The 11,605-nt window shown below is 36.0% G+C and overlaps 1 protein-coding gene across 1 annotated transcript in view; it reads left to right on the top strand.

Annotated features, from left to right (window-relative positions):
- Positions 1-11,380, top strand: part of LOC137630088 (chymotrypsinogen B-like) — a 12,939-nt gene extending 1,559 nt beyond the window's left edge. Inside the window, exons 2-8 of the mRNA XM_068361570.1 lie at positions 2,451-2,569; positions 3,551-3,699; positions 5,056-5,156; positions 6,526-6,696; positions 7,766-7,890; positions 9,624-9,757; positions 10,741-11,380. Of these exons, the coding sequence (XP_068217671.1) occupies positions 2,451-2,569; positions 3,551-3,699; positions 5,056-5,156; positions 6,526-6,696; positions 7,766-7,890; positions 9,624-9,757; positions 10,741-10,914 (973 nt within the window). The 3' untranslated portion in view covers positions 10,915-11,380. The remainder of the gene's footprint in view (positions 1-2,450; positions 2,570-3,550; positions 3,700-5,055; positions 5,157-6,525; positions 6,697-7,765; positions 7,891-9,623; positions 9,758-10,740) is intronic.
- Positions 11,381-11,605: the final 225 nt, after the last annotated feature.

Raw genomic sequence — 11,605 nt, 5'->3', positions numbered from 1 at the left:
GGAATGGGCAGCATCTGCATAACACACTGTATTATTATTATTATTATTATTATTATTATTATTATTATTATTATTATTATTAAATGCTAAGCTACAACCCTAGTTGGAAAAGCAGGATGCTATAAGCCCAGGGGCCCCAACAGGGAAAATAGCCCAGTGAGTTAAGGAAACGAGGAAAAATAGAATATTTTAAGAACAGTAACAACATTAAAATAAATATTTCCCATATAAACTATAAAAACTTTAAGAGGAAGAGAAATTAGATAGAATAGTGTGCCAGTGTACCCTCAAGCAAGAGAACTCTAACCCAAGACAGTGGGGACACAAAAGGGCCAAATAAGTTCTAGATTTCATTTAAACATAAAAAAATAACCTCTCATTAACCTGTAACTTATGCATTTATGTATCGCGTTCATTAAATGAATTACCAGCTGAGATAAGTCATGATTTTTATGGGCAGTGGACCACTTGTCGCGACTAACAACTCGGAGTACGTGACAGCTTGATTAAGTTTTCTCTTCGGTGGAGTGAAGTATTTGATAAAATACTAAATTAATCATTTCCATCTTGCATATTTGCACATAGACGAACGAGAGAGAGAGAGAGAGAGAGAGAGAGAGAGAGAGAGAGAGAGAGAGAGAGAGAGAGAGAGAGAGAGAGAGAGATCAACAAGTGTTCGCAAATTTTTACATGAATCTGTTAAGAAATAGAAAGCAGAGCAATCCACTTTCGATTTCACCATTAATAATCATAATGTACACAATCCTACAAGGTCACTGACTAGCAAAGAAAGGTACCTAAGAATAGAATGCCAAGTGTAAAAGGAAATACTGAAATTAGTAATTAAAACTTCAGTTAAAATATCCCGTCCGATTCAAATGACATACCCAAATATGAAATTAAATCGCCCTTCCTTAAGTCCCAGTCAAAAACTAAATAATTTCATCTAAATTGATAGCTAAAAAGACTGATAAATTATTATTATTATTATTACTTGCTAAGCTACAACCCTAGTTGGAAAAGCAGAATGCTATAAGCCCAAGGGCTCCAAGAGGGAAAATAGCTCAGTGAGGAAAGGAAATAAGGAAATATACAAGAGAAGTTTAAAAACAACAAGAACATTAGAATAAATCGATTATATATAAACTATAAAAACTTCAAAATAACAAGAGGAAGAGAAATAAGATAGAATAGTGTGCCCGAGTGTACCCTCAAGCAAGAGAACTTTAAGTCATGACAGTGGAAGACCATGGAATAGAGGCTATGGCACTACCCAAGACAAGAGAACAATGGTTTGATTTTGGAGTATCCCTTTCCTAGAAGAGCTAGAGTGTCTGTTCTTATTCTTTATAATATCACCCAGGTGTCAGAGATGATATTCTTGTGACAAGTTATATATAGAAATGGACATACTAGATTGGATTCGGAGGCTCCTTCCTTTAGAAATTTTTATCTATAAAGGACAAAAGTTAGATAACCAATCCAGTGGAACAGTTGGTATTTTTCTGCCGCTGAGCTCTGCCTGATCCCTTACCAAATATTCTACTCGGTCTCACCCCGTCCCTCGGGTAAGGGAGAGAGTAATCATACCCAAAGTCTAAAGAAAGAAGTCAGCCGGCGCGCAGATTAAAATTTAAAGGTCGCGATCAGTGACGTCAGTCAAGCCATACCTATGGTTAATTGGTTGTATTTATACAAATCCAGTAAGCAATATTCACAGACTGCGTCCAAGAGTTCAAGATCCACTCACTATATTCATCTCCAGGGATAATGTTTGATTAGCATCAATCAGTTACTTTTCCTACGGAAATGTATAGATCTTGGTCATACCCTCATCAGAGTTCTAATTATTTAGCAGTCAATTTTGACGGGTGGCGTACACTAGTATATAATAAAGTGTCACAGCGCCATCAAATGTGGAAATTATCATCTTATGGATAAGCATTCTCTCTTATATACATGTAGTGTATTTACTTATATTTGATTAATTTTCCTGAATTATTTTTCCTAAAACTAGACTATTCAAATGTCTATTCTAGTTGTGCTTTATTCTTCACCAGGAATAGAGTTCTTTGATATAAATTTTGTTAAGTACTTTTATCACATTTATTTTATGATTGACCAGTTTTATTTCACAGGACTTCCTATGATTCTCTCTCTCTCTCTCTCTCTCTCTCTCTCTCTCTCTCTCTCTCTCTCCGGATCACCAACATGGCAGGGAATCTAGTGTGACTTGAGCTAATAGATGGGTCTAGCACGAGAGAGAGAGAGAGAGAGAGAGAGAGAGAGAGAGAGAGAGAGAGAGAGAGAGAGAGAGAGAGAGAGTTCAAAAAGTTTTTTCTGCATGTCATACGTCATACCTAATAAAATAACGGGAGTGCCTCGAAGAGATAATCCCGACTCCCCAAATAATATCATAAGTTCTCTCCCTCATTTACCCTTTGATCTAGGTATAAAAGGTGGAACAACCCGTCCATTCCTAGCACGGAAGGAGGCGTCCTCAGAGTCCGATTCAGCTCCAACGCCAAACTCAACGGTAAAGGATTCAAATGCACTGTCACGCACTTGGGTAAGTTTGATAGTCAAGTTTCATTTGATTATTGTCAACTAACTTGAATTAAGAACATTACTTATTTCATTGAATGACTAAGAGCATTATTTTTTTAATTGAATGACGAAGAACATTATTTTTTCAATTGAATGACGAAGAACATTATTTTTTTAATTGAATGACAAAGAACATTATTTTTTGAATTGAATGACAAAGAACATTATTTTTTGAATTGAATGACGAAGAACATTATTTTTTGAATTGAATGACCAAGAACATTATTTTTTTTAATTGAATGACGAAGAACATTATTTTTTGAATTGAATGACGAAGAACATTATTTTATGGATTGAATGACGAAGAACATTATTTTTTCTTTGACTGACTAAGATTTTTTTTCATTGACTGACGAAGAACATTATTCGACTGAAGTAAGCTTTCTTATCATCGACTGACGCGATCCAAATACATGCTTTGATTGAAACAAACCACTGATCGTGTAATGAAACGATCGAGGAATAATATTTGACGGTTTTAAACCACTCTTATCATCGACTAACATGATACAGACATCATTAAACTTAGCAGCGAAACTAATAACAATGCATTGGGGATATCTTTGCTAGCATTTCTCGTTGCGCAAATTGTGTACATCATATACTAATCAAATTCTTGTTTTCACGATATTTACAATATTTTCTTCATGTAATGACTTCTTTCAACAAGCGGTAACTTAGGTTTCTTCAATGGTAATTCATTACATCTTTTGAATTAAATGGCCCTTCGGTGATTTATTCTTAATTTTCTTAGATATTCAAAAATTTTTTTTTTATGATACCACATCGATCTCACAAAGTAAAAGTTCAAACAAATACCGACCCTAAGAGGGCTATTGGTATGGTGACATTTCGTCTCCAGGATTTATAGTTTTAGAATATTACCATAATAACATCCTGTCCAAAGGGAGAAATGATACTAAACATTTCAGTTCTTTTCCAGGTTTCACCACAACAACCACCACAACAACAACTACCACTACCACAACGACGACCACACCACCACCAGCCTTCTCGCACTCCAACTGCGGGATTGCTAGCGCAAGAATTGTTAATGGAGACGAAGCGTTGGCAAACGCGTATCCATGGATGGTTAGTAAATGAAAAGGGAAGTAGATCCTGAATGAGCAAGCTATTGAGGCCACGAGTTCATGAACGGATGCAAGCACCCTTATTATTAAAGAAATAAAAAATTGAGGGACCCTATTTCAAAAAAAAAAAAAAAAAAAAAAAAAAAAAAAAAAAAAGACCTGATGGGTAGCTAGAATTTTATTTTTTCGAAAATTTCGGCCGATTTTCGGGCCGAAAATTTTTCCGAAATTTTTTTCGAAAATTTTGGCCGATTTTCGGGCCGAAAATTTTTTCCGAAATTTTTTTTCGAAAATTTCGGCCTGCCTACTTGAAAAAAAATATTTCTAGCTACAGGCTACTTCCAACCACTCATATCTTTCGCCATTAGGTTTTCTTTTTTCGAAAATAGGGTCCCTCAATTTTTATTTTTTTAATAATAAGGGTGCTACCCACATTTTAGTTGGGAGTTGAAACAACAACTCCAACATCAAATTCAACAAAAGCAACCGTTTCTATTCCACTGCAGGACAAAGACCTCCTCAGACATGTCCCTAATTATGCCTGGGGTTTGGCCAGTTTTCACCAACTGCGGATTGGTGATGGTGGGAGACTTTTGTCACACCAAATCTACCTAATATGGGTGTCCCTGACTAGTAGAGCATTGCTCATCTTGGCGATAAATCTATTGTTTGTTTCAATGCATCGATAAGAACAAATTACATGGGGTATTGCGATAATTCTTTGCCAGAATTGGTAATTAGTGTTTTATGCTCGCAAAGTCGAATCGAAACTTGATACAAAACTGCAATTTCCAAAAGTAATCAATCCTTATATTTGTACCAGCAGTTGCCACTAAAACCTGAGGGACAGATTCCATTCGATTAAGATTATTTAGATTATTTGTTTGATTGAAGATAGGAGAATTTAGGTGCCTGTGCCTCACTGGCCGTTTTTATTGCACTATTCTGTTAAAGTGATTTACCTGTAAAACCGATTTAGCATTGATCGAAGTAAAGACATGAGATTATGTACACGTAGATGTCTTTTAATCTTTAATATTGTTTAAAATCAACTACCAATTTCCGAATGGTATTGAAATATCTAAAAATAAAGTGTCTATAGTCCATTTCGTTTAGCGATGCATATTTGCACCGACTCACGGCGGTGCCCTTTTAGCTCGGAAAAGTTTCCTGATCGCTGATTGGTTAGAATTATCTTGTCCAATCAATCAGCGATCCGGAAACTTTTCCGAGCTAAAAGGGCACCGCTGCGAGTCGGTGCAAATATGCATCGCTAAAAGAAATGGACTATAGTTTAACTCTTTAACACTGCCTGGTGCAGCTTCTAGAAGCATGATTTCAATTTTTTCTTTTACAGGTTTGGACTTACATGCAATGGAGTAACGGCCTCAAGAGGTGGTGTGGGGGTACAATTATTCACGAGTCATGGGTATTAACTGCTGCACATTGTCCTTACAGGTGAACATAAACAAATTAGTTATCATGAATGATTTCTTTCTGAGCTATTTCTATGGATTCACAGTCTTTAACTACAAATGACTATGTTGTTGTTGGAGTATTATAGCCAACTCTTGTTGTTGGCACGGGCCTTTCCCTTGGTTGGCCCGTAGAAAAAAAATGACTAATGGTGTCACCATTGAAGTACTGGGTTCACCTGAACGGCTTTAAGAGGACGTTTAATTGCTGAAAATTAAGATAAATTATGTTTAAATGGAAGAGTAGGGTGTTAATGACATCAAAATGGTCTTTCTGGGTTAAAGAATGTTAAAATGAGCCACTTTTGTTAGGATATAAGGTTTCATGGAATATTAAAAGAAGGTTTCTAGTATATGTGAGACATCACACTACCTATTAGGTTAGATAAAGTTAAAATAGGATGTATTCCTCAAAATCTGGAATGTAATTAATAACTAGATTCTCCGTTGGAATCAAGTTCATGTTTTCATCTTTGCACCTCAAATATAATTATTAAAAAAGTTTAAATGATAAAAAATGATGGCATTTCAAGCAGAATAATAAAAGAATATCATATATTGTCATAAATACCTCTTCCTCTCATTTTAACCAGTTTCATTAGAACGTAGGTATCTTTACTAGACTTAAATCTTAAATAATGTATTCCAAATGACACAATCATGTGATAAGGGAGAAAATTATTTTAGAGGTCTTGTCCAGTCATTTCTGTTAACCACCGTGATTCGTCTCTCTCTCTCTCTCTCTCTCTCTCTCTCTCTCTCTCTCTCTCTCTCTCTCTCTCTCTCTCTCTCAACAGTGTAATACAAAAGTGGACACTTTATTGGTCTTATAATATCATTGGAGGTTACGCAAGATAAGTAATGCTCAAGTATTCTTCCAACCAAATTCACAAGAGAATATATAACTTTACGCTATAACTATGATAACTGTAAATCACATGCTATTTCAAAACTAAAATTACTTTGAAGAGTTAGAAGAAATGGCTTACGTAAATGAGATATGTCTATAATGAAGACAGAAAGGCCTTGACAAAAATGGCCCAGTTAAAGAATGGTGAGGTTTAAAATCTAAAGCTGAAAGACCCTGGAGTAAGCAGAAGTTACGTAAACGCAATGACACATGTAGATAAAAGTCCAAAGCATATCATTGTTAAAATCCAAATTAACATTAGGTTGAACTAAAATCAACGAGGTGTGTTAGGGTCTACCCACGTAAATTGAGTTTTGAAAGAAAAAAACAAAAAAAACAAAGGGTTCTGCCACAATCTTTTCCATTTGAACACAATTAAAGCTCTGCATTATTCAAAATCTGCAATACTACATAAATTTGTATTTCCGTTTTTGGTGGCTAGGTTAAACGATGCCCAAACTAACCTGTATTACCCAAGCTCGATCAGCGTCGTCGTTGGAGCCCATCAAAAAGATAACCCAAGTGCATCAGGTGGTTACATTGTGGAGGTCGATACAAGATTAATCTTCATTCATCCGAAATATCAGATGCCGTATGATATCGCCCTTTACAAGTAAGTATGATATATGTGTATTTAATGAGTGCATTTAGGTAAGAATTAGCATTCAATAAAATATGCAAAGATGGTAAATAAGTCGTTTATATAATGAAACAAATACCTGCAAGGTTATTTGACATAATCAATGTGTCTAGACATTCTATTTTTCCCCTATAAGGCCGGGAGCACACTAGCGACTCTGTGGCGCCACAAAGCTACTGTATCGTGTGGCGGGGATGTGGTCTCCCATAGGTTTCCATTGTTTTCAAAGCCACGCCACGCCTGTGGCGGGGATGAGCGACACAGTCGCTTGCCACAGTCGCTAGTTTGCGCGGCAAAACTTGAAAACAATGGAAACCTATGGGAGACCACATCCCCGCCACACGATGCTGTGGTTCTGTGGCGCCACAGAGTCGCTAGTGTGCTCCCGGCCTAATATTTAATGCGTGATTATTTAGACCGAGATACAGTGGATCTTACTTCAGAGCCTAAAACCAAACTGATAGATATAACTTTTCCTCAACTAAAGCACTCAATGTTTAATTGATTCAGGTTAAGATGTTTGATATTTTTAGTTTTAAATATTGAATTATCAATTCCACAGCAATATTCCACATGCAATCTTCATAAATAAGGCTTGATAGTCAACTTTACTTCGCAGAATTTAGAACTGAAGCATCCACTATAACTACTTCAAAGACGAAAAATACGGCGTAACATGGATAACATTTCTTATGTTTTTAATCAAATGGTAATATGCTGACACCTAATACAGCTTGCCACTCACAACCAATATTATTTCCCTTAAACTCAGGTGGGACAGTTAATTAAACAACCTTCTATAGTTGATAATATAAAAATTTATATATGTATATGTATATATATATATATATATATATATATATATATATATATATATATATATATATATATACTAGTTAATCATAATTCTCTGACTTCACTGTGCTCTAAGTCCCTTATATTTTTATATTACTCTCTCTCTCTCTCTCTCTCTCTCTGTCTCTCTCTCTCTCTCTCTCTCTCTCTCTCTCTCTCTCTCTCTCTCTCTCTCAACCTTCTGCAGGTTAAAGATGCCATTGGAGTTTAACCAGAAGGTGGCTCCTATTTGCCTAGCGCCGAGAGACTGGAGAAACCGGACATTCGAAGGAGTTCCCGTTTTCCTAGCTGGATGGGGGAAGACCGAGACAGGTAAATTACATATATATATATTTTTTTATATGTTAATATCGTATATTTATTTTCTATATTGTGCTTATAATGCAAGCTATTTAACAAGACCCTTTGTCATACTTCATCCACAAACACAAAAGACCTTTATGATTCATTGTCTATAGTGGCTTCTGACCAAGGCATTTTTGTTCTTGTTGTTGTAGTTTCTGTTTTTGTTGTTGTTGCTGTTACTAGGCAAGTTACAACCCTAGTTCGAAAAGCAGAATTCTATAAGTCCAAGGGATACAACAGGGAAAATTGCCCAGTGAGAAAAGAAAGTAAGGGAACAGATAGAACCCACATTACTCTGAGTGTACCCTCAAGCATCAGAATAGCGGTCACAAGACACAAAAGCTGGCATCCTTTTGCATCCGTTATCCAAAATTTAGCTAAAGCAGTCAGTAAGGGCAGCATTAGTGAAGCTGTCGGTGTTCGTCAGTTTGCTACCAGAGTTTGGCATCTTGTTTACGAGGGAGGAATGGAGAAAGGAGGATATTACATTTACCCTAGGAGTATCAAAGGCCATGGAAATGTGATGCATAATAGTTCTAAATAATATATTCCATGGTCAAAACTTGACGTAAAGAAAGGGCTAACAAGAGCTATGACAAGTTTACTCAACAGCTAAATTAGATAAATTAAGATAATAAATCAAATAATTCACAGCAGAATTGAATATCGGCAAGGAGTAACCATAAAAAAATAATCATGGCATAATAAAATCTCGAAATTTCACGACAGAATTATATTCATTTCTGAAATGATACTGAAAAGATAATAACAGCAATCATCGTCATTCTTAGTTCTTTGAAATCCGTAAAACTAGGACCAAATATTGCTGATCATAAATATTAGTTAAGTAGACCCAGGCTCAAATGATCACGGTAAATTAAGACTAACGATATAATTATAGTAAAATTACCTCTCAATAAAACCTATGAAAAAACCAGGGCATAATTACCTCAAAATAAAAACAAACAAATTACTTCAGAGAATTACATGTCTGTAATGAGACCGCAGAGATAATCACGGCAGAATGAAGAGCTTCTGAAGAATATAACAGGATAGCATTTCAGTGTAGTGAGACCTCAGAAATATTCAGGACAAAATTACACACATGAGAACAGCGTCACCCACACAGAATGGTTAAATTACTTCAGTAAAGTGAGACTACAAGGATAATCATGGCCGAATTACACACGAGTAAAGTGTGTTCACAGAAAGGATAGAATTACCTCTCAGTAAATTGAGACTACAAGGATGGACATTATTACATTCGAATTAAGTGGCCCCAAAATAAATTAGAATTATTCCTCAGTAAAATAAGACCGTAAAAGATAATCCTGGCTAAGTAACACATCTTGGAAAATGCACTCATGAAAATTAGTACTGTAGGAATACATACACATACATATACCAAGGCACTTCCCCCAATTTTGGGGGGTAGCCGACATCAACAAATGAAACAAAACAAAAAGGGGACCTCTACTCTCTACGTTCCTCCCAGCCTGATAAGGGATTCAACCGAGTTCAGCTGGTACTTCATTTGTGGTGGTGGATAACGGGGGAGGGTGGGCTGTGGCACTGTAGGAATACTTCTCAATAAAATGAGACCACATTGATCAACGTAGTAGAAATACAAATCCGAGTAAATTGGCTTACACCTCAATGTAGAACTGGGATAGCAATGAATGATTCTGATCTGCTTTCAGGTAGATTATCGGATAAACTCAAGTTTTACAATACGGCTGGGTACAACTTCACCGCCTGCAAAGCTATCTATGGGTCGTGGATGGGTGACACGCAGATGTGCACGGACGGAACTTCAAAGAAGCACTCTTGCTCCGTAAGTAGTAGTAGTAGTAGTAGTAGTAGTAGTAGTAGTAGTAGTAGTAGTAGTAGTATTTTGTGAGAGAAAGGTCTTAATTTTCTCGACACGAAGTTATTAGATGGAAGCAATAGCAGTAATAGAAAATACAGGATTTTGATTTCTTTTAATATTTGCAGAAATATAAAAAAGAGTTTTACACTTTTCTTAATAGATAATCATTTGAAACTAGCACCAGCAGTAGTTTCTTTAATGATTTAGTATCAGCATTAGTACTAGTTGCATAAAATGGTAAAGATTTCTTGTATAACGCCGAAATTTCGCAAACTTCAACACAGGAATAATAGCAACATAGACAGATATTAACAAAACGAGAAAAAAATTAACCTCATTTAGACTATTTAAAACAAAGATAACAGAAACGATAAGTTAACGACTAAATTTCCATTTTGAATAAGATTAAGATAACCCAGTACAATAAGAATCTCCTCTCATGAAGTAACTTGAAAAACTAAATAGTATTTCCTTGCCCAATCATGGCAGATATTTGACAAAACCAGTAGTAATGACCGAACAACTAAATTTAATATATATAAATTAAAAGCTAAAATCTAACGAGAGAGAGAGAGAGAGAGAGAGAGAGAGAGAGAGAGAGAGAGAGAGAGAGAGAGAGAGAGAGAGAGAGAGAGAGAGAGAGAGAGAGAGAGATGATAATAATAATATATCCTTTATTCCAATAACACATTGGGTTTTCTATTTACATCAGGTAACCAACTAAGGTTAGAAAGCGTACATTAAAGCTATTAAAACAATTAAATCGTAGTATACTAAATAAAACTTGAATTAGAACAATTCTAAATTTGGTTATAAAACATTGTTCCTAGGAGAGAGAGAGAGAGAGAGAGAGAGAGAGAGAGAGAGAGAGAGAGAGAGAGAGAGAGAGAGAGAGAGAGAGAGAGAGAGCTAATATTACTCAAGTCATCGTCATTCCACTATTCCAGGGCGACTCAGGAGGGCCAGTCATGTACCAGGAAGGCGGCCGAGTTTACCAAGTGGGCGTGATCAGCTTCGGCAGCTCCAGCGAGTGTAACGACCAGTTCCCAGACGGGCAGGTGAAGGTGGCCGCCTTCATTGACTGGTTTGAAAGCATCATGGGAATCATATTCAATATATAACGAAAGTTTAAGGAAAGAAGAAGAGGAGGGAGTGCTTAAAAGGATGGAATGGAATCTTGCGCATTTGGTTTCAACTGAAGGTTACTTCTCCAAATGGACGAAGGGCAATCAACGAAAGACCTAAACTGGGACCCAAACAATGCCCTGGTGGGATATAATCTATTTCTTTATACGTAAATAACTGGATCGATAGGAGATTCGAAGAGGATAAAATAATTCGAACACAGCATTGTCAGTGTCATGGACAGTGCATATAAAAGACAGAATTAATACTTGAATTTTAGCTTAAAATAAGGTCCATATCTCCTACATCTAACTTGATGCTACAAAGTCATTCGTAATACTGCGCGTAAATTTGCATACTTATACATAGCCTTAATATTGATAGCAATTTAGCAGCATGGTGACTAGATAGCTATAGCTGAATTTCTGAAGACTATTGCCACTAATAGACGACACTATTTTAGATTTTATAAACACCATTCTCCATTAAAATGTAAAATTCACAAGAGACTTTTCATTTTCAGCATCCACTTTATCTTAAAATATTCATGCGGGGCTTCTCGCTCTTGAGTTCAGATAGCGAAGAATGATCTTTAATCAACGACATAATAGTAAATAAGAAGGCCGTCCTAAGTTGAGGGTCTCAAGCCTATTTGTACCTATTTCCATTCTGTTTACGATTATTTTC

The sequence above is a fragment of the Palaemon carinicauda genome, chromosome 38 (genome assembly GCF_036898095.1).
Source record: "Palaemon carinicauda isolate YSFRI2023 chromosome 38, ASM3689809v2, whole genome shotgun sequence".
Lineage (NCBI taxonomy): Eukaryota > Metazoa > Arthropoda > Malacostraca > Decapoda > Palaemonidae > Palaemon > Palaemon carinicauda.
This window is presented reverse-complemented; position numbering and strand designations above follow the sequence as displayed.